The sequence below is a fragment of the Lepus europaeus genome, chromosome 13 (genome assembly GCF_033115175.1).
Source record: "Lepus europaeus isolate LE1 chromosome 13, mLepTim1.pri, whole genome shotgun sequence".
NCBI classification, from domain to species: domain Eukaryota; kingdom Metazoa; phylum Chordata; class Mammalia; order Lagomorpha; family Leporidae; genus Lepus; species Lepus europaeus.
The window spans coordinates 28,293,413-28,318,292 of NC_084839.1; the positions used below are offsets into that span (position 1 = coordinate 28,293,413).

The following is a 24,880-nucleotide window of genomic DNA, read 5'->3' on the forward strand; positions in this document are numbered from 1 at the left end:
TTTCCATGTAAGCTCTTTTACCTTGAACTTCTACTTAAAGAGTTCTCACTGTGAATATTTCCTTTGTTATAAAATGAAGCTATTGAACATGGATGTGATTATTAGAAACACTAAAAGTCAAAATATTAAAATACTTGTTTCAAATTTAATCCAAGCATCTTTAAAAGAAACGTTCATACATAATACCAACACTGTTAATAAAGGATCTCCCTCATCCAGTGTATCTCGGTTTGTCCCAGAAATAAACTGAGCCGACTCAGACACAAGAGGCTTATTCGAGAGGTAATCCTAGGAAACATCTAAGTGACCCAGGAAAGAGGGGACAAAAGTAGAGAGCACACATTTCACAGTTTCCTGTTGTGAGAAAGGAATGCGGTTCCACCGGAAACTCTAGGAGACACTGTGAAACAGGCCCAAGCAGCACCAGGAGGGTGAGGCAGCTGGGAGAATTAGCTTCTGCCTCCTACCCGTCACTGGTTGAAGGCTGCTCCGAGGGCATTATCTCCCTAACTTCACATCTGCTCTGTATGCAGCGGAAAAAAATTCAAAGCAGAGTCAAAGACGTTTGCAGGACACTCCACACGTGGATTGGAGCGGTGAGAGTTCAGCACCTGCTACAAAGACTCACCACTGGAAAGAATCCAGAATCTAATCAGCTGTATCTCATCTTTGCCACCGTCCCATTACAAAGAAACTGTGCCTTCCAATGATTTAAGCAAGAGTAGAAATTTCAAGGACTTAAAGCAAACCTCCCAAGAGAAAAACAGAAGCTTAGTTTTCAGGAATCTTTGAGCCCATAAAAAGAAATCTGTTTTTACCTGAATTCATCAAAACAGATGTTTACACAAATGACACCCATTTTAACTAAATTCCAAGTCAGTAGGATAGTCAGTAGGATGGCTCAAAGAGCCAGCACCAAAAGCAAAATGTAGGATTATATGTGCAATACTGAAATACTCAAGACTGAAAACCAGAACTGGATTTCTGTTCCAGCTATACAAACTTTTTTTAGGATTTTTATTTATTTATTTATTTTGAAAGGCAGAGTTACAGAGAGGCAGAGGCAGAGGCAGAGAGAGAGAGAGAGAGAGAGAGAGAGAGAGGTCTTCCATCTGCTGGTTTTACTCCCCAGATGGCCGCAATGGCCAGAGCTGCACCAATCCAAAGGCAGGAGCGAGGAGCTTCTTCCAGGTCTCCCAAGTGGGTGCATGGACACAAGGACTTGGGCCATCTTCTACTGCTTTCCCAGGCCATAGCAGAGCTGGATTGGAAGTGGAGCACCCAGGACTCACACACACACCCATACAGGATGCCGGCATTACAGGTGGTGGCTTTACTCACTATGCCACAGCGCTGGCCCCTACAAACTTCTAAGTCACCTATGGGTCTCAGGTACCTGATCACTAAAATTAAGGTACTAACGGCCTACTATTGTTGAAATTACAGAGGAGGAAAAAGTTGTCAAGTAGATTTTAAAACTTCAAAGTACAGTATGAAATAAGGTGTTTTCATTATTGTCAGAAAAAGCCGAAGGTTTAAAGACCCTTATAAGTCACATTACTCAGCTCTAGCTGGTATTAATAAACAAACCCTCCCTAGAAAGGGGCAGTGATCTGATCCACCAAATCAGCAGCAACTCACCAGCAATGGTGAAACTGGACTCCAATGCAAAGCTTCTAGCACTCCACAGTGGCTGAACACATTATTACACATGCAGCTAAAGCACATTTTGCTTTCAAATATTCTCTAACAGTATACCGCTAAACGTGAGCTAAGAACCAAAGGTTTCAAATTCAGGAGTCGGCACTGCGGCACAGCAGGTGAAGCTGCCACTTTGCCACGTCACCATCCCATACTGAAGCCCAGTTCAAGCTCTAGCTCCCTGCTAATGCACCTGGGAAGGCAGCAGAAGCAGCAGCAGACAGCCCAAGAACCTGGGCTTGTGCCACCCATGTGGGGGATCTAGATGAAGCTCCTGGCTTCGGCCTGGAAAAACCTCCCTTTCTTCCTATTTCCCTCTTTCCTTCCTTCCTTCCTTCCTTCCTTCCTTTCTTTCTTTCTCCCCCCCCCCCCCCAAATAAATAAGTCTTTTTTAGGCTGGCGCCATGGCTCAATAGGCTAATCCTCTGCCTTGCGGCACCGGCACACCGGGTTCTAGTCCCGGTCGAGTGCCAGATTCTGTCCCGGTTGCCCCTCTTCCAGGCCAGCTCTCTGCTATGGCCCGGGAAGGCAGTGGAGGATGGCCCAAGTCCTTGGGCCCTGCACCCGCATGGGAGACCAGGAGAAGCACCTGGCTCCTGCCTTCGGATCAGCGCGGTGCGCCGGCCGCAGTGGCCATTGGAAGAGTGAACCAACGGCAAAGGAAGACCTTTCTCTCTCTCTCTCTCTCACTGTCCACTCTGTCAAAAAAAAAAAAAGTTTTCAAATTTAACAGATTATTCACATTACCATTTGTTTCATTTGGCAATACATACAGAGTCTATAAATATTACATTCTATCGTCTTTTAAAATCAGTGAGAAGACCGGTTTCCATAATTGAAAACTAAAAATGGGAAAAGCCCATTTTAAGGTGCTTCCTATTAAAGGGCATATGATTTCCTGACCCTCATGAAAATTGTCTTTTGTTCCCTTTATTTCAAATTTCAGTTCACTAACTGAGTACCACCTTATGTTTATTATGTACTAGAGTCAAAGATAAATTTTAAGTGCAAAAAATATTCTCAGAAAAAAATTTCTTTTATAAATTATACTTTTCCTTAATTCATCAGTTTAAATATTTCATTTTTAGAAACACACAACTCAGTCAATATGAACTAGTGTTTACTTTATGTCTTATTTTAATACTTTTTACCTAAAATGTAAGTAACATCACATTCAGTAATTTCATTGGCATATTTAAAGATCAGAACTTAGATCCTCATAGCTAAATACAACAGGCTTTAATAGCTTCTTAATAATAACATTTATATTCTCTTTTGGTTTCATTATTAGGTTGATATGGGAAAAATGTGAAGCTGTAACACCTCATTTTGCAGTATGAAATGTGCACATGAACATAATAACAAAAAACATACACTATATTATGGCTTTCAAAAACATAAGAAAAACATAGGAACATTTCAAAATGTTTTTCACTAATTTTTACAGAACGATGGCCAAAACACTTTATCAGCTAGACGAAAGTTCTCACACACACACACACACACACACAGAATAAATGTGATACATCCTGGGCACAAACCAATCTAGAATCACTGAAGCAACCTGGAATAAATGATACATCTCAAACTCTAAAGTTCTTCCCATAGTGTTAACTATCTTAAGGCAGGATGAGAAACCAAAATCCATCCCAAAAAGCAACTTTAAGGAAACAGGGGTTCCAGTGACCAACACATTTAAAGAAGCATTTACAAAACACATAGCTGATTTACTGATGATACTATGCTACACCATTCAGCTCTATTTGCACATATATGCTGGGGTTAAGAAAAAGGGGTACAGAAAAAACATCTTATGTGTTAGCTACTCCTAGTTTCCTTCCCAATATTTTGATATTAATAGGTACAAAAAGAGCAAGCTCCCTCAATACCCTCTTTTTGCTACTGATACGGCTCTCTTTTAGGTTGAAAAAACAACTCCTTTTAAGAAAGTCAAAGTCATTTATTTAAAGACCAACTTACATTTATTTTAGGAAATGGTAGAACTTGGCTTTCTATTTAAATATCCTAACTAAAACAAAGTAACTCATTATTCTAATGTTCTACTAGGAACAATTAAGTAACTATCATCAATTTATAATTTGTGTACAAAGTTAGTGTCAATTGGTCAAAATAAATTTTGATTTAAAAATAAGTTAACATTTTATGCAAATTAAATTTAATATTCCCAGATTATATTAACATACAGATAGTCCAGTAACTCTACTTTTAACAATCAGTGATCTAAGTATTGTTTTAATATTTCCAATGATTTTATGAGAACACATTCAATTTTCACTATTAGAAATTCCCACAAAGAAAACTAAATATGGACCCAGAATCTTCCATTTCCTAATTCTATTCTTTCTTACATAGAACAATTTTGTTCCTCCTTAAATATAGCAGAGACTCAAATATTTAAAGAAAATTCCCTCTCCCTAAATTCATCTTTCACCCAAATTTCTTCCCATTAATTTCTTCACCTACATCTCACTCTGCATACTATTCATGTCTTTCATAACTATGCAGCCTCCCTACCAACACTACAGTTCATACTGTTCCTTTTAAACATGGCACAGTTTAACATCAGTCTGAAGAACCGTGTGCATGGGTTCATTCCATTCCCTACTAACAGTTTAGAACTCTGTTAGATTTTTCAACAACTACATAACAAGATTAGCATTGATACACTATTCCATGAGGTTTCCAGTGACCTGAAAAAATAACGTAGTAATGTTTTCATCAATGTAAAGTTATTCAAGCTGCAGTACACTTCTTTATGCTGAATGTATGTCCTTCCTTAATATCAGGGATCATTTTTAAAACAAAATAATGACAGGGGCCAGCGTTATGGCACAGCAGGTTAAGTCACCACCTGCAATGCTGGCATCCCATATCGGAGTGCCAACTTCCAACTGCTGGGCTTCTGATCCAGCTCCCTGCTAATGCAACTGGAAAAGCAGCGGAAGACAGTCCAAGTGCTTGCGCCCCTCCAACTCACTTAGGAGTCACAGATAGAGTTCCTGGTTTCAGCCTGGCCCAGCCACACCCCGGCGATTGCAGTCATTTGAGGAGTGAATCAGTAGGTGCAAGTTCTCATTTCTCTCTATTCCTTACCCACTCTATGTCACTCTGCCTTCTAAATAAATAAATAAATAAATAAATCTTTCTTTAAAATGACTGTTCTTTTTCTATAGGTCTTTACATGGCAAAATAAAGTCTTCACAATCTCTTTAAAAAATATTAGCCTAGTGTCCTAAAAGAGTCAAGTAAAAAGGTTCTTCTCAACAATTATACTGCCAAGAACTTAGAATAAGTGAAGAAATTTGTAAGAATCATTTACAACCTCCACTAATATTTTTGATTAATTTATTGCCACAAAATAAGCCTCCAGGATTTAAAGAGCTTCAAGATACCTTAACACTAATTTCCAAGAGTTCATAGTTGCACTGCCCACTTACCCTTGATATCCTAAATGACACTGAAACTCAGACAGTCAGACTACATCAGGTTGAGAGAGTTGAAATAGATGAAACGCAAAGCACTCACGGAAGGTCAGATTATTAGTGCACTTTGAACTATAAATGAACTACACCATCTAGGAGAGGAGACAGCAAATTACAGTCTACAGGCTAACTCCAGCTCGTCATGTTTTTGTAAATAAAAACCTTACTAGGACATACTCACATTTACTTGATTACATATTGTGTATGGCTGCTTTTGTGCCACAATGGCAAAGGAGAAAAGTTGGAACAGAAACCATATGGCCTGCAAAGCTCAAAATACTATTGGGTCATTCATAGAGAACATCTGTGAACCTCTAACTTAGGACAAATAATAGTTTGCTGCCACAGCAAAATCTGAGCTCCACAGCCATAGCCATTAACTAGCTCAGGACAGCAGCCATCTACAACAGAACATCTCCATATAAACCCAACACAGACTCTCTTACTTACCTGCTCAAGGATCTAATCTGTAACATAAAGTTCTCAAGGACTCAGTACTGGAATAGTGAAGAGGTCATGGATACGCTGCTTTGTGCACTCCAAGGTTAAAAAAAGCTGCGGCAAATCACTCTGAAGTACGTAATAAAGAAACAACTGTATAGAACTACAAAATAATTTCCTTTACATTTTAGATTCCAAATACAAAACATTTTTAAAGGCACTTAAAGTAGGAAAGCTTAAGTATAACAATTTACATAATATTAAATGCACTAAGTGATACAAATTAACTTCTGTGTTAAATAACAAGATTTTCATTTTCATGTATGTAAACTGAAATCAAAATACCTCTAACAGAAATCAAACATGTAGGTATTTAATACAAGTGACATCAGAATCTCTTTAAAAATAGTCACAACATCAAAGTGTTTTAAACTAGAAAATACTTAACATTTTACAGATGCAAAAGCTTCAATAGGACATGAAGTGCTTAAGTACATTGAACTAATTAGTGGCAGGAAAAGAACTAGAACCTAACACTCAACTACCAGCTTGGAGTTCTTTCTACTTCATAACCACAAAAGATTCTAGGTTCATATTCTAGGGAGAGCAGAGAAATTTGTTCAACTATTGTAGTTTTAAAAGAGGTGTGAAGATACTCCTAGGAACACAGCTCACCTAACCTAGGCAACCCTCTTGTATTTTTAATCAATCAACTATAACATTACAGGAGGACAAAAAAAGGATTAATTGTAAAGCAACTCTTATCAGACATACCAAAGAAACAATCAATTATTTGTTTAGCAAACTGTCAAAGATTAGAAAAAAATAATGATATTGGTGAAGGGACAATATGATAGGTATTCATACATAACTAATTTGGTAGAATCTTTCTGAATGGTAATTTGGCAATATTTTAAAGAGCCTAAAAAGTTCTCTCCATTTAAACTGCTTATTATTATTTCCACAAAAAAGCCTAAATAACAAATCTAATGCAGAGTTCACATTTTACATACAAGGATTAAGATCCCGCTATTATTTGTAATTGTGAAAGATTAGAAACAACCTAACATCCAAAGAGATAACTGGTTAAATTACTGTATTTTTATACAACAAAATATTAGGCAGCCATTTTTAAAATCATATTTTCAAAGACATGTATAAATAAGTATTTATGCTATTATACTAGGTTGTATTAAAAAAAAGAAGATACACAACTATATGGTCTGCATAAGGTAAATTCTGTTATTATACACACACACAAACACATATACACACACTCATACATACAATAGCATAGACAAAGACTGAAAGGAAATACAGAATCATTAACAATGTTATCGCTGGGTTGTGAGAGTGCAGACATTTTTTTTCACTATACTTCTCAGCATTTTCCAAATTTCCTATAGTAATCAAGTATTGGTTTTATACTCAGAAAACATTATTTTAAAAATTCACTCTGTAGTCAATTTGGAATTTTGTAGTCTCTATTAAATAAGGAATAAATATTTATAGTACTCAAAAGTATAAATAATGGGAAATAAATCACTGATTTATTATTCCCAAAATAATTTTTATTCCCTAAATAATGGGAAATAAATCACTAATATATAAAAGTACAGTTTCCACCTATAGATAGGTGGATGATTTCAAAAAGGAATATCACTGTATCCCATTCTTGAGTATAGAAAGTTGTTAATAAATAAGAAATGAAAACTTTTAAATAAAATTGGTGCAAGGCATCTAAAAATTATGCCACTGTGGCATATCACTGAAGATATAAATGCTCTCCAATACAATGTAGACACCCAGTGTTATATTAAAACAGGTATAATGTAGTACACACATGCTGGCCACATAATTAAGTGATTAAGTTACTTTTATTTTTTTTTAAAAAGCCAAAGTGACTAGAATTGATCTACACTAAAGAAAGTATACAACACCATACCATTATTTTAGTTGGAAGAGCCGCACCAAAATTCATGACAAAAAAAATAAAAATATAGACCTATAAGAAAATCCAGTGTTTTTTTTTTCTTGTTACTAGAAATTCAAGTAAATGAGTCAAATTGCATAAAGCACTGAAAAAGCACAGCAGTGTATGGTCTGCAATGATCTGAAAAGCACTAAGAACACTCCAACGTCTCCTCATTTGCAGACTATCAAACACGGTCTTTGAAGGACAATATCTGTTCTTTCACAGTCTTGAATTTATATTCTATTACAATATGGTAATGACACGAAGGGATGTCTCACACAAAAAGGCAAACTGAAAGTAATTTTAAAGTTAACTATAAAATTAAACAATTCTAATTTCTGTGATTTAAAAAATCACATAAATATGTCAAATATAAAGTACATCCAAATATATTTTTACATAAGAGCTGAGATTTACCATTTTTAACAAAAATTCTGAGATGGAATTACTAAAAACAGTATTTCATGTATACCACAGAGCAATAAGTTTAAATCAGACTATTTTGAGTTGTGTAGCCCTTTATTAGCAACTAAAATAGAAGGTATCTGTTGTACAACACGGGTAGTAATTGACTATAATTGGAGATTTATTATATTCTAATACAGATCATTTATAAATGCAATTTCTTTATTAAAAAGCTTCCACCCTTTTTTTTTTGTTTGTGTACAATTTGCAAAACTATTCTGAAAGCGGAATATATGTGCACAAGTCTGCAAAGAGTGCAAATTTAGGATATGGTAAATGCTTCACAAGTTACTTTCAAAAACTCTGCCACAACTGGGCCTTTCCATTCTCATCTTTTTTCATCAAAATATTTTGATGCCAGCCTTCCTTCAACCACCCTAAACTATAAAGCATTTTTTTTTAATGAGTTGAAATTAATAAGGACTACACCTACTAGAAAAGAAGAGAAGAAAGTTCTATTAGTCTGAGGTTTCAGAATCCCCCCAAACCAGGACCAGTATCTTGGTAAAGGCTAGGCTGGGACCGCGGACAGATTATGAGTGTGTGCAGGTAGCATCCCTGAGGGTTCAGAGCGTCAGTGGACCGTGAGGGCTCCAGCTGCATAACTCACTGAACTGTCTTGCCAGTTTCTGCACTGGCTTGACTGGGCATAATTCAAAAAGGAAAAGCTCATATTCATTCCATTCTTCTGGAGCTCTGTGATAGCCTAGAAAAAGAAAAACTGGGTTATGGCAGACATATTAAAAAGTGAACACTCTCAATACATTGGCTGCTTGACTGTGTCCACTTCCCTGTTGAAGCCTAGATCTCTGACTCTTCTTCAATTTTCTCTTGTTGTCTCATATTAAATAGCAAAAAAGATAAAAATCCTTATACCATCCTCTCAAGAAACGTCTCCAGACATAGCTTCTTGAGAATTAAGTATCAACTCATGCATATGAGAGGTCTTCAAAAAGTTCATGAAAAATGCTTATTATGAAAACACTATGCCTGGCTTTCAAAAGCTTTTTTGGCACTGAAATACATTTACCTTTTACTCCCATTTTTCCATAAGCTTTATGAAGTACCCTTACAAATATATTTTTCTCTGTTCTCTAAATGAAATCTTGGTCAACTTCTGTCTTAATATGTTGGAATCTTTCTTGGTCTAGCTTGGACTAAATGTGTTAAGAATTATGTTCTAGGTATGCTATGATTTCTACTGTAATTGTAGATTGATTCTTCATTTATTTTATAAAAAATTTATTTGATTCAATGCAGCTCATTTTATTTAAATTTGAGAAATCAGTTTAAGCATTTGAAAGGCTTTTCTTTCAGTCAAATACTGGTGAAGAGAAAAACCCCTCCTAAAAAATCACAACATATGAGCTTTCAAATCACATTAAAATAGCACTGAACATCAAGATTACTAAAGACTATTCTGAATTACTACATTACTCCCTCCATTATTTCTCTGCTTTTCCAAACAAATGAACTCACTGTTACTTCGTCCTCCCACTCATGAGTACATACACTTTTTGTTCTTCTTCAGTTACATATATCCTTTCAAAAAATGTATAGTGTATTTTATCAGAAAAATTTGATGTATATTTTTCTAAAATCAGCATAACTAAAGCTTCTGTCTCATAATTCCTTAAATAACATAAGGATTATATTTGTTTTAAAGAGAGAAACATACATGTCATCTGTCTTGCTGTATTAAATTATGAATATCCAAAGTACAAGATATTCCATTTTTAAGAGCCTAGAACATTAGTAAAATAAAAATATTAATAAAGAACTTATCACTTGAAAAGTCACTTTGGATTATATTTGTAAAAAGCATGTAGAAATTGACTATGAGTCCAGAAAAATATGGGTATCTATTCTACATAACTTTCTGTATGAAATAGAAATTACTGACCTGTAATCCAGTGATAACTTTATTCTAGTAAAATAATGAAAACACCAAATTGTGTTAAAGATACTAGAAAAAAATTTGGCCAATGTAATAAAGCCAATGATGATGACGATTATCACACTAGTAATATTTTTAAGCATCACAGGATCAAATGGACAAAAGGCAAGACTTCTTAAGGATACTCACATTTAGTAACACCCCTATAGGATGTCTTCCACATATAGTATTATGGTACTTCTTCAAGTAATTGCTAAAAGATACAGGGTCTAATTGCTCTATAATACTCATACCCTAAAAAAAGAAAAGAAAGAAACAAAGAATAAAAAGGACAAAATTTATTAACTAATTAAATCTTAAAATTGTTAATGAGAGCTAAACTAATGTTTCAATTAAAGAGACAAAAAGAAAATATATTAAATAATCCTTGTGAAACATCAAACTCATTCATCAAAGATAATCTGATTATAGCTAACTCTACTGGCAGAAACCTTTTAAACCCCGTGTATTTCCCTATTCTTATATTTCCACATCACCTTCACCAGCTATCATTTATCTCACAAACTTCAAACATTTCAGTTTTCTATTTGCTTTAAAAATTATTCAGAAAAGTAAATCTGTGAAAATTTTCACATGAAACCCAAAATTAAATCTGATTTATGGCTCTATTACCCTATATCCATATGTTCTTCCTGCCATCGGCATAAAAAAAATCAAAAGTTAATTGTAATTTAATTATTTCTACAACATAAATATAAATATCAAGAGTGCCTAAGTTATCAGCAATTATCTAGCTAAATGATAAAAAAAAGAAAACACCAGAAACTAACAGCTAATATATTTTAATAATTTAAAGCTCCTCAAAGACTGATAAAGGTTTACACAACACAGGTCTCATGAATAAATTTTTAAAAGGAAAACTGTTCATCTCTTTATAACAGAACACCTTATGTCAAATTAATTTTTTTTTTTAATTTGACAGGTAGAGTTATAGACAGTGAGAAAGAGAGAGAAAGAGAAAGGTCTTCCTTCCATTGGTTCACTCCCCAAATGGCCGCCACGGCCGATGCTGTGTCAATCCGAAGCCAGGAGCCAGGTGCTTCCTTCTGGTCTCCCATGTGGGTGCAGGGGCCCAAGTACTTGGGCCATCCTCCACTGTCCTCCCAGGCCACAGCAGAGAGCTGGACTGGAAGAGGAGCAACCAGGACTAGAACCCAGCGCCCATATGGGATGCCAGCACAGCAGGCGAGGATTAACCTAGTGCACCATGGCATCGGCCCCTCCCAATTACTTTTAAAACAATCATTACAACTTGAGCACTTGTTTCCACTAAATTTTTCACTCTCCAAAAATATTCAAATAGTTCATTAAAGTACAGTAACTTTAACTTACTGAGTCACACAAATAAATTACTACCTCATTTGTTCACCAACTTTATATTTTCCTATTCAAGTAAAACAATTTACAATTCAATAAATAAAGTAATATCCTCTGGGAGAAATGCAAATGGTGGTTAAACCATGAACTTAACTGGTATAGTCTTTGTGATTTTAAAATTTTATTTCACATGTTTTAACAAAACAGGCACAATGCAAAAGTGCCAAGAGTGATCAGATAAAAGTTATCTTGGGCCCACACTGAGGTACAGCAGGTAAAGCCGTGGCCCGTGACGCCAGCCCTTAAGGGGCAATGATTCATGTCCAAGCTGCTCCACTTCTTATCCAGCTCCCCGCTAATGCACCTGAGAGAGCAGCAGAGGAGGGTCCACGTGCCAGGGCCCATACAGTCATGGGGGAGACCCAGAAGAAGCTCCTGGCTCCTGGCTCCTGGCTTCAGCCTGGCCCAGCACTGACTGTTGTGGCTCTCTGGGGAGTGACCCAGAGGATAGGAGATCTCTCTTTCCCTCTCTGTTAACTCTTTCAAAAATAAATAAATCTTTAAAAAAAAAAAAAAGTCATCTGAAAAGTGGTAGCATGCAAATTTTTCAGTGGCAACATCAAAACATCAAAACAAATTTGTAAATATTTTTTGATTATTCAAGGTCTTCATAAACATTATCAATTTACTTATATATCTGAAACACAGACAATGCATGTATTATCAACTCTAAATTGTATACACTTAGCCACTTGGATTTATCCACTACCAGTTTTTACTGCTAAGTTGGTTTCCCCGACAACCAAGGGGTATCCAAAGCAAACACTGTAAGCTGACCCAAACTCAAGAAACAAAAATTAACTTAAAAGTTAAACCTCAGGAACAACTCATATCATAATTCCAGTACAAAGAAAATCACTCAGTTTATCTTCTAGTACAGAAATGGAATCAGCAATCTCTTCAATAAACATGGGCATTCAAGCTTAACTGCCCTAGAGATGAAGAAACTAAGACATAAAAAAGGTAAATTTCTTGGCTCTAAATTTCCAATTTTAGGCTCTCACTGCATATTCTGATTCATTACAGTACAGCAAAAATCACATTAGCAGCTCTTTCAATACACTCATGTAGCTACAATTGGCATATATATATTGCAAGAGAATCTTTAGTGCTCCTGAATTAGGTCTAGGGCAGCTTACTTTATGCAGAATTCCAACCATTAATAAACTAGATCACTTTGAGGTTCTGATGTACAATTTATTACTAAGATCCCAAAACACATTCAGAAAAAACGTATCATGTATATATACTAGTAGAAATTCAAAGAGAAGAAAACTATCACATTTAAAAAAGACAAAAATTTCTAAGTAACTGGCCAAGACACCCTTCTATAGAAAAATATAAATTTATAAATGCAGAACACGTAACAAAGAGTTCAAAATGAAGATATGCTGGTTAAATCATATTAGGGAAAATGAGAAACTGAGATGATGAAAAATAATGGGTTATATGGGTTAAAAATTTTAATTCTTTGAAGTGTATCATATAGTTACTAAGCAGGAATCAATTCCATTACACTCAAGTCTCTTACAAATATGATAGTGTAAGAGGTATGGTGGATGGGAGGGGAAATTAAGGCTTTGCTCATGGATAAGTCTCTCCCATAAAATGGAAAATTCATGAAGTCTGCAAATAAACAATGACGACAAAATTGCAAAATGGGACATTCATTAGCTAACACAGAATAACCACCAGCAAATAGACTTTATATATTTGTGTGTGTGTATTTATGTGCTGGTGCTAATAACCCTGAAATTACCATTACCAACATTCCAAGAAGATAGAAATGCTAGTTCAATTCTTTCACCAAAATCCCAGGAAGATGAAAAAGAAAGCACCTCTCAAAACTAACTTTTCTATTACTTAAAACACTGGAAAATAAGATCAGTGAGTCTAACATCCTAGCATAGCAAAATTACTAAGGCATACTACAGTGACAATTCAATCTGTTCAGATAAACATAACCTAACATGGAGCAGTGAAATGGGTCAATCTTCTTACACTCTGAGATACAAAGCAGACATAAACATCAACAACTTCTAATTTCTAACAAGAGTGTGGGTTTCTGAGGAATTCAGCAAGAAATTCACAGAATGAAGGTTAACACGCACTGTGGGAACAGGGAGGTGGAATCATCACGGCACTGACACTCCCTGGAATGGATGAGAGAGTGACACCAAATCCCAAATGGTAAGCTGGAACAGGCGGTGCTAACTGATGCAGGTGCAAATTTAGGATTCTGATAAGGAAACAAATATATTCCCTTTAAAAAAAAAAAAAATAGTTTATCTGGGGCCGGCACTGTGGCATAATGGGTGAAGTCACTGCCTGCAGTGGGACATCCCATATGGGTGCCGGTTCGAGTCCCAGCTGCTCCTCTTCTGATCTAGCTCTCTGCTATGGCCTGGGAAAGCAGTAGAAGATGGCCCAAGTCCTTGGGCCCCTGCACCCACGTGGGAGACCTGGAAGAAGCTCCTGGCTCCTGGCTTTGGATTGGCACACCTCTGGCCGTTGCGGCCAATTGGGGAATGAACCAGCAGATGGAGGACCTCCCTCTCCCTCTCCTTTTCCCTCTCTCTCTCTCTCTCTTTCTGCCTCTCTGCCTCTCCTTCTCTCTCTGTGTAACTCTTTCAAATACATAAATAAATCTTTTTAAAAAAATCTACATGTAGTAAAAGTTATTTTAAAATTATCAACCAGAAGTAACTCTTCCTAAAGTAACAAAGTAGTGGCAAAACATTCTAGAAGCATTTAAGAAATAGCTATGATTTTAATTATGAGTACATAACTAATCACCATATTATGAAATCATTAGAACGGTAGTTTCATATTATAAAGTAAAAGCATACATTTGTACTTGAGGATGGGCACATATTTTAGGGAGGATAGGTGGAAAGAGGAATGTTCTTGTTTCTTTAGGAGGCATAAATAAAAAATCTTAACAGTGCAAGAAATTTAATGAGAAAAAATTCAGGTTAAAGACAGACGTGCTAAGAAGCAATGTTTTAATAAATGGCTGGAGCTGTGGCACAGTGGGTTAACGCCCTGGCTTGAAGCGCCGGCATTCCATATGGGCGCCAGTTCAAGTCCCGACTACTCCTTTTCCAATCCAGCTCTCTGCTATGGCCTTGCAGCAGAATATGACCCAAGTCCTTGGGCCCCTGCACCCACGTGGGAGACCCGGAAGAAGCTCCTGGCTTTGGACTGGCGCAGTTCCGGCTGTTGCCGCCAATTAGGAAGTGAACCAGCCCTCCCTCCCTCTCTCTCTCTCTCTCTTTGCCTCTCCTCTCTCTGTGTAACTCTGACTTTCAAATAAATAAATAAATCTTAAAAAAAAAATTAAAATAAAATAAATGGCTATCTTACAGATAACATTATAAAACTGTTAAGAAGTTATTGACCTAAATTGAAGAGAAAGATATATAAGTTGACAAATGAGAAAAATTTTCATTCAAAACAATAGTAAAAAAAAATAGTTGATATTCAAATTATATGAAATGACTAATAAGTGGGGAAGCAAAAGGAGTTATAATGAATGGATGACTACATTAACATTTCCAGATATCCCCAGCAAAATTATAAATAATTTGCCAATGTTCACAATGAAAATGGTCAATGCTAAATAACAAAGTATAATAAAAATGACAGTAGATGATCATTGTGTATGTGTAAGTGTGGCTAATTATTTCAAGTAAGTAATCCAGAGTTCACAAAGTATATTTTGCTTTAGTCATTGCAACTACTGAAACTGCAAAGTGCTAATTACCAAAAACAAAAGGTCAATAGCCAATAGAACTACAAGACAACTTTCAAAATCCACGTTTTCTACATTATAGGTACTTACTTACTTATTCCCAATTCCAACATCTTGAAACTACAGAGTTTGTGTTCCTATATATTCTTCTTTATTTATGTGTTTTCTCACATAAACCACATTTCAAGATATTAATCTATTAGGCATTTTGCAATAACAAAAACAGCTATTTTACTTTTGGAATGCAGAAATGGTTTTATTTATTTTCTAGCATTTTAAAAACTGTATTAGTAATACTTTACAGATTTAAAAGAACTGAAATTAATTTACATTAATTTTGAATGATACAAACTAAAATTTTAACATAAAAATAATTTTTACTCTATCAAACTTTTAAAATGTATACTTACTACTGAAATTCAAAATAGCTACCATTTTGTTAACCTATATACAAAGAACCATCCAATTATATTTTCTCTGACAAGATTGCATAGCATCTAAGATATTGGTTCTCAAATGAACTAAAAGTTTTGTAACATAAAATGACTTTTTAGAAAAGAAATGAGGAAAGGTCTCCTCACCATCTGATTATATAAATCACTTTAGACAATACACTGTATAAGAATCTGCCTAACAATATACAGCCACACCTAAGTGTACATCCACAGCTAACCACTGTTATTACTTTGACTCACATATTCCAACTCCCAGAACTGACTTATAAGCTGAGCAGTATACTAACAAAAAAAAAAAAAATTATGAGTCATTTAAAAATTCTACACGGGGGCTGGTGTAGCACAGCAGGTTAAGCTGCTGCCTGCCACACAAGCATCCTACACAGGGTGCTGGTTCAAGTCCTGGCTGCTCTGCTGCCAATCCAGCTCCCTGGTAACAAATCTGGGAAAACAGTGGAAGATGGCCCGAGTGCCTGGGCCCCTGAAACCCATGTGGGAGATCAGATGGAATGTGGGCAACCCAAAAGGAGTTCCAGGCTCTTGGCTTCAGCCTGGCTCAACCCCAGCAGCTGTAGCCACTTGGGGAGTAAACCAGCACATGGAAGATTTCTTTCAAATAAATAAAACATTTTTTAAAAACCTGTTTAAAACTATTTCAATAAATGGACAAAAAAAAATTCCAAATCAAATATGTTAAACCAAATATCAAATGCAAGAACATTAATATGAAGAAAATACTAGTATTTATTTAGCAATTGTATTCCAGAATATTTAAATAAAATTTTAAAAATTAAGTTCTAATAATTTTGGACATCTAAAGGAAAGAAAACCAGATGCAGAATTAGAGGGCACTGGTAATGCTAATCCTCCGCCTTGCTCAATATGCTAATCCTCCGCCTTGCTGCGCCGGCACACCGGGTTCTAGTCCTGGTCGGGGCACCGGATTCTGTCCCGGTTGCCCCTCTTCCAGGCCAGCTCTCTGCTGTGGCCCGGGAAGGCAGTGGAGGATGGTCCAAGTGCTTGGGCCCTGCACCCCATGGGAGACCAGGAGAAGCACCTGGCTCCTGGCTTCAGATCAGCGCGGCACAGGCTGCGGTGGCCATTGGAGGGTGAACCAACGGCAAAAGGAAGACCTTTCTCTCTGTCTCTCTCTCTCTCTCTCTCTTTCTCTCTCTCACTGTCCACTCTGTCAAAAAAAAAAAAAAAAAAAAGAATTAGAGGACAACCTGGGTGTTACAGCGTAGCTGTTTAAGCATCCAGTTTGGATGCCAATATCCTATACCAGAGTGTCCACACTACTGTCCCAACTTTCTCATGCTCTTGGGAGATAGCAGATAATGGCTCAAGTACCTGGGTTTCTGCTACCCTCATGAGAAGCTTGAATGGAGTTTCAAGCTCCTGGCTTTGGCCTGATCCAGCCCTGGCTGTTGCAGGCATCTGGAAAGTAAACCAGTGTATGAAAGACACTAAACTGACCTCTTTCTCTCTCTCTGCCCTCCACCCCCAACCCTTTTCTTGCTGTCTGCCTTTTCAAATAAACACATCTTTCTAAGACTATATTTAAGATTACTTGTTATAATATATACAACTTAGTTTTCTAATTAATAAAGATTTCTAACTAAGTCAGCAGAAAAGGCACCTGTTTCAGAAGTTGAAAGAATCATGACAATGATACATGTTACTCCTTCTGCTCTGTCACAAGGAACCAAACCAAGGTCCATCCATCTTGCTGATCAAAAACCTCCAAAAAGTTTATGGAGGAGCAGGATTTAGTGTAGCACTCCCACACTGGAGTGGCTTCACAGTTTCCAAGTCTAGCCCCTGCATCCAGCTTCCCAACAATACAGGCCCCAAGAGAAAGCAGTTACTAGATGAATCAAGTAAATGCGTCCCTGCCACACAAATGGAAGACCTGAATTACATTCTTGGCTCCAGGCCCCGCCACAGCCCAGCACAGTGCAACATGAGAGCATATGGGGAGTAAACTGGCAGATAGGGGCTTTCTCTGTCCTTCTCTCAAATAAGTAAGTTCATGGAAAATACCTATTAGGAAAAATCTATGCACAGATTTCAGATGTTTTTAGATCAAAATAAACCTTTAATTCCAGTTTTCCATGAACATTTGGAGTATCTTTGCATACCTGAAGACAGACAGTTCTCCTAATGTCAACAACCAACAGAGATAAAAGAACAGCCAAAAGAACTGTTAAATATGAACGCTCATTCAACAGACTGACAAGACTAAAATAATTAAATGTGACTACAATTTCAAAAGGTGACATATTCAGCAACTTCAGAACACCAGGCAAAATTGGAGGAAAGTACCTTCTTTGGGCTAAAAGCATCCATTTTTCTAATGTACACAATTCACACATTTGCAAAAGTTAATGTTGTCTGGCTTACTTGATGAAAGTACATAAATGATTTAAATTAAAGGGCTGGATGAAAAACAAAGGGAAAGATGGCAAATAGGAAATTGTGTTCTACTTCAACATATCCAGGGCCATAGTAGGGCAGCTCAAATTCCCCTACAAAGCTGAAGTAAGAATACACTGGGACTCTTTCCACACATTGCTGAAAGAGGATTTCCAGAGATACATAAGGACAGCTCTATTTCAAAAAGGTAATTCCAGTTTAATGACAGGGTTGAAGATTACTACAGCACACAATCTCATTTCTACTTTGATTTTAATTACAATCAACATGGCCAATGAAAATTTCCAAACTTCCACCTATAATCCTAACCTTTTCTCTGAGCTCCAGACTAATGCAATCAACCACTGGCAAGACATTGATGGATTCTCAAAAGATCTCAACACCAGCTTCTTCTATTTCCATCAACACTATCCTAGCTCAAATTATTATCATCCCCTACCTATGGCAATGGCCCATTTTGCCTTCTCCTGAACCTTCTGAAGAGTCAATTCTCCACACAACCACCAGTCACCTTTAAAATACTGTGACATCATTTCACTTCCAGCTGTATTGACATACATTACAAAGCCCTATGTTACCTGATCTCTGCCTATTTACCACAATCTGCAATGCTCTTATACTTACCCACTGTACTCCTGCAACACCAGCCATTTTTCCTTCCTTCTAACACACCAGTCTCTTCCCCATCTTAAGATCTTTACCCTTGGGGCCAGTGCTGTGGCACAGTGGATTAAAGCCCTGACCTGAAGTGCCAGTTCTGGTTCCGCCTGCTCCTCTTCCGATCCAGCTCTCTGCTATGGCCTGGGAAAGCAGTGGAAGATGGCCCAAGTCCTTGGGCCCCTGCACACCCACGTGGGAGACCCAGGGGAGGCTCCTGGCTCCTGACTTCCGATTGGCTCAGTTCCAGCCGTTGCGGCCATCTGGGAAGTGAACCAGTGGATGGAAGACCTCTCTGTCTCTACCTCTCTCTGTGACTCTTTCAAATAAATAAAATAAAAACTTTAAAAAAAAAAAAAAAAAAGATCTTCACCCTGGCAGTTTCTTCTATCTAGAATGTTCTTTCCTCTTCATCTGGTTTGCTTCTTATCACTCAAATCTCACTATAATGCTCCTTCTACACAATCTGAAACAGCTCTGAATCATTTACTATCTCAAAATCATTTAATTATTTTCTGTATAGCACATATGACTACTAGAAACTAATTTACAATAGTCTCTCTTATGTAGTTTCATTTTCCATGACTTTAGACACTCATAGTCAACCAAGTCTGAAACTATTACATGAAAATTTCCAGAAATAAACATAAGTTTTCAAAAGTTTTGTTTTAAAGATTTATTTATTTGAAAGTCAAAGTTACACAGTGGAGAGAAAAAGGTCTTCCATCCACTGGTTTACTCCCTAATTGGCCGCAATGGCAGGAACTGTGCCAATCCAAAGCCAGGAGCCAGGAGCTTCTTCCAGGTCTCCCACGTGGGTGCAGGGGCCCAAGGACTTGGGCCATCTTCTACTGCTTTCCCAGGCCATAGCAGAGAGCTGGATCGAAAGTGGAGCAGCCGGGTCTCGAACTGGCACCAATATGGGATGCCAGGGCTTTGGGTCAGGGCGTTAACCCACTGTGCCACAGTGCCAGCCCCTCAAAAGTTTTTAAAAACTTTTGTTGCAGTATATTGCTGTCATTGTTCTACTTATTATTTTAGTTATTATTGCTACTCTCTTATTCGTCCTAGTTTATAAATTAAACTTTATTACAGATGGATATGCATAGAAAAAGACATGTACCTATAGTTCAGTACTATCCATGGTTTTAGGCATCTGGGGATGTTGGAATGTGAGCTGCGTGGCTAAGAGGGGCTACAGAATGTATTTCCATGCCTCTGAAAAAAATTATGTATCGTCCTCCCACTAAAATGAAAGTTCTGTGACAACACAGACCAAGCTTGTTTATTTACTCCCATATTTGCACCAGTCCTCTCAGACTGTAAATGTAATGAATACTCAGGGGGGAAAAAAGCAAGCAGCATAAGGTCACAGAACACCTGCTTGTCTGAGAAGTGTAACAGAATCATGCACATTTTGTGGTTGTCCAACAATTAGGAGACACTACTAAGATTCCAAGGAGGATTCCAAGGAGGCTGATATGGGGTAGTTCTACACACAAAGAACTGCTTTCCATGCACAGAATTTTCACATACCCATTTAAGGGGGGAAAACACACACATACACACATACACACATACACACACACACACACACCGAGTCGGCACTATGGTGCAGTGGGTAAAGCTGCCGCCTGAAGCACTGGCATCCCACATGGGCGCAGGTTCAAGTCCCGGCTGCTCCACTTCCGATCCAGCTCTCTGCTATGGCCTAGGAAAGCAGTAGAAGATGGTCCCAGTCCTTGGGCCCTTGCACCCACATGGGAAGACCTAGAGGAAGCTCCTGGCTCCTGGCTTCTAATTGACACAGCTCCGGTCGTTACGGCCAATTGGGGAGTGAACCATCAGATGAAGACCTCACTCTCTCTGCCTCTCCTTCTCTCTCTGTGTAACTCTGACTAAAAGATCTACAAAATCACTACTTCTAATAACTTCCATCTTAATTCTGCTCATATACACAACAAATAATCTTTGTATGATTTTAATATATAGTGGGTTTCTCAGAAATGGAACTATTATCATGTAAAATGAGGGGAAACAGTACATGATTTATAACTTTAAAAAGAAAGGTTATCATTTAGAAAAATCAAGTCAAGTCACTCAGCAATGTCACTTAGTAAGTTGAGTAAAAATTAACAGAAGTTTGTATTTATAGCTGTTACATTAACGATACGATGCATAATCATCTAACTACTTCATTGTGTCTTCTAATACAGTTGTGCTCGGGCATTTACATTATTGTACTGGTTTATTATAAATTACTTTTATTTCCCTTTTATATTACAGTTGGGTATTCATGTCTCTAAATTGTATGCATGAATATAGAAAGATTATATTCATGAATTCACTCACTTGAAAAATATTTATAGAGTACTACTTATGTTCTAATCACTGTTCTAGGAATTTTAAATACATGACTGAACAAAACAGATATCCGGACTGGCAAAAATGTACTAAGGACATAAGCTATTGAACTCTTCAGAAGAACAAGCAGAGCAGGATATGGTGGACTGAGAACGCTGGAAAGACAGGGTATATCACACAAAATACACAGAGCGGTCAGAAGATCCTACTGGGAAGGGGGAAGCTGAGCAAAGGCTCAAGATGAGTGAGACAGTCAAGTGCAAAAAAGGCAACAGTCAAGCTGGGTTTACACACGGCAGACCTAAGGTGAGAGAGAAAGTAATACTACTCAGATACCAGTCAGTGTAGCTCATCCTCTCTAAACACACCAGCTTTCACTGACTGAAATGGCATAATATTATAGGAGGTTTGGAGCAATAAAGTGACATGATCTGAATTAGATTTTAAAAGGACCGCAGTGTAGCAGGTGAAGACAGTGCCTGCAATGCTGTCATCCCACATAGGCACAGTTTTAAGTCCTGGCTGCTCCACTTCCAATCCAGCTCCCTGCTAATGCACCTGGAAAAGCAGGAGAAGACAGCCCAAGTACTTGGATCTCTACCAACCACGTAGGAGACTTGAATAAAGCTTCTGGTTCCTGGATTCAGCCTGGCCCATTGCTGGCTGTTACAGCCATCTGGGGAGTGAACTCTGCCTTTCAAATAAATAAAACATTAATTTAAAAAAAAAAAAGTGGTCCTGACACTGGCAGGAGTTCTTCCACTGCTTTTGGTGCAAATGACATTTTTTTTCCCTTAAATTAAGTGGAAACTTACTAAATCCACTTCCAAGAAGACTTTGGAAAACTTTATTAATGAGATGATTTTTTAAATTATTTTTTGGAGGCTGGGATTGTGACACACGGGTTAAGCCATAGCCTGTGATGCCAGCATCCCATATGGGCTTCACTTGCTGTTCCACTCTCGATCAAGCTACCTGATAATGGGCCTAGGAAAGCAGCAGAAGATGGCCTAAGTATGTGGGGCCCTGCCACTTAAGTGGGAGACCTGGATGGAGTACCAGGCTCTGGGCTTCAGCCTGGCCCAGCCCTGACCACACCTAAGTCATTGGAGAGTGAACCAGCAAATGGAAAATCTCTGTCTCTCCCTCCCTCTCTGTAACTCTGCCTTTCAAATTAATAAATAAATCTTTTTAATCTATTTTTTATATGGTTAACTAATGAAAGTAAAGATAGTTCTAATGAGAGGAGAGGGGCTGGCACTATGGTGTAGTGAGTAAAGCTACCTCCTGTGGTGCCAGCTTCCTATATGGACACCAGTTCAAGATCTGGCTGCTGCACTTTCAATCTATCTCCCTGCTAATGTGCTTGGGAAAGCAGCAGAAGATGGCTCAAGTGCTTGCGCCCCAGCACCCATGTGGGAGACCCAGAGGAGGCTCCTGATTCCTGACTCGTGGCTTTGGCCTGGCACAGCCCTGGCCGTTGCAGCCATTTGGGGAGCGAACCAGCAGATGGAAGACTTATCTGTCTCTTCCTCTCTCTGTTTAACTCTGACTTTCAAATAAATAAATAAGTCTTAAAAAAAATTCCTTTAACATTCCCTATATTAGTGAATAATAGCATCTATGTAACCATGGAACCTAGATTATCTCTCTATACTGTAATGGCTTCATTACAAATTTATTAGACCACAGGACTGTAAATTCCATTTAGTCAGGGACCATGCTTTCTCTTAACAGCAATTTCAATACTTTAGTTACCACCAGTACATTGTAGATAGCCATTAACCAATTGCTATGACAACCATTAACCACTTACTGTATCAAGAAAATAAATGATGACCAAGTAAACTGAGGCAACAAGGAAGGAAACCTCAGAATAACAAGACTAGACCTTTGGGGCTGCTACTTGTGATGTCGGCATTCTATATGAAAGTGCTAATTTGAGTCCCAGTACTCCACTTCTGACCCAGCTTCCTGCTACTGCACCTGGAAGAACAATGGAGGATAGTCCAGGTACTTGAGTCCCTACCACCCATGAGGGAGACCAGGATGGAGTTCCTGGCAGGAACAGACCTGGCTGTTGTGGGCATTTGCGGAGTAAATCAGCGGATGGAAGATTCCTTCATTAGCTCACTCACTTGTACTTGTTCTCATGCTCTCTCTCACTCTCCCTCCCCGCATCTCTCTCTCTCTGTTGCTCTGCTTATCAAATAATTAAAAAAAAAAAAAAAAGACTAGATGATAGGGCTAGTGCAGTGGCACAGCAGGTAAAATTGCCGCCTGCAGTGCCAGCATCCCATACGGATGCCAGTTCGAGTTCCAGCTGCTCTTCTTCCAATCCAACTCTCTGCTATGGCCTGAGAAGCAGCAGAAGATGGCCCAAGTTTTTGGGCCCCAGCACCTGTGTGGGAAACTCAGCAGAAGCTCCAGGCCCCTGGCTTCAGACCCGCCCAGCTCTGGCCACTGCAGCCATCTGGAGAGTGAATCAGCAAACCTCTACCTCTGTAACTCCGCTTTTCAAACAAACAAACGAATCTTTAGAAAAAAAAAAAAGAAAAAAAAAAAAAAAAACTAGATGATAGCCAAAAAAGGAGTTAATCAAATGAAATGAAAACATCAAAGCCAAGACAATAAATAAAATTAAAAAAAAAAAAACAACTGGACTTGAAGTAACAATATATAATTTAAATTTGACAAAATATTCTACAAAAATCTATATTCCTTATATTTAGCTTTAATAAAATTCTAAGAGGTTCAGATCCAAATTCCTTATTAAAATATTTGGGGGGGGGGGGCCCGCAAATGTTGTGGTGCAACAAGTCACTACTTGGGACATGTGCATCCCATATCAGAGTGCTGGTTCAAGTCCTGGCTATTCCACTTCTGATCCAGCTTCCTGCTGATATGCCTGGGAAGGCAGTGGAAAATTGCCCAAGTACTTGGGTCCCTGAAACCCAAGTGGGAGAACCAGATGGAGTTCTAGATTCCTGGATTTGGCCTGGTCCAGTGATAACTACTGCAAACATCTGAGGAGTGAACCATATGAAAAATATACTTTTATATACCTTTGTCTACATAATCGTGTACTAACTATATGCATAAGGATTCACATACTGGTAAAGTTGAATGAAAAGCTAATAAATTTAAACACAATTTAGAAAACATCTAGCCCAAGTCTCCTTCCTTACAGATGCAGAAATGAAGATTATAAAATTGAAACCATCTGTCCAAAGTCAGAGTAAATTAGTGAGAGTTCTACTATATTTAATATTCTATTTATGAGCATATATCAAAATTACCTGTGCAATTGTTTAAAAAAATTAAAGAAGTACTATGACTATCACACTACTTCAAGAGATAAGATTACAATTATCTAAAATACTGTATTTAGAGCAAATTGATTTTAAGAAAAACCCAAACAATAAAACAAACAAAAGATATTGTAGGAAGAGCAAAGGACAAGAGGAGAAACAAACTTTATATTTATAAAAATAATGTTTTTAAAGTTTTTAATAGATCTTTTTAATATAAAATACTTAAAGCCTACACACAAGCCATAGAAAATTAAAGTTCAAGTCTTAATATGCTTAAGAACAATAATAAATGAAAATCAAAACAAAAACATAATTAGATATATAGGGGCATCTTCAAAAAAACTCACTGAAAACATATCATTATGAAAAACTGCATTGATTTCACCAAGACAAACTTATCTTCTAATTCCATTTTTCCATGAACTTTTTAAAATACTCTTTCGTAACAATCATACTAAAGAGATTTTTAAAGAAAAAAAGT

At 37.5% G+C, this 24,880-nt stretch overlaps 1 protein-coding gene across 2 annotated transcripts in view; it reads right to left on the reverse strand.

Moving 5' to 3' along the window:
• Nucleotides 1-8,229: 8,229 nt before the first annotated feature.
• MEMO1 (mediator of cell motility 1) overlaps nucleotides 8,230-24,880 on the reverse strand; it is a 135,724-nt gene continuing 119,073 nt past the window's right edge. For both annotated transcript variants that reach the window (XM_062209214.1, XM_062209213.1), the window contains 2 exons: nucleotides 10,172-10,276; nucleotides 8,230-8,791 (listed from right to left, as the gene is read on the reverse strand). In XM_062209214.1, the coding sequence (XP_062065198.1) occupies nucleotides 8,660-8,791; nucleotides 10,172-10,276 (237 nt within the window). In that variant the 3' untranslated portion in view covers nucleotides 8,230-8,659. The remainder of the gene's footprint in view (nucleotides 8,792-10,171; nucleotides 10,277-24,880) is intronic.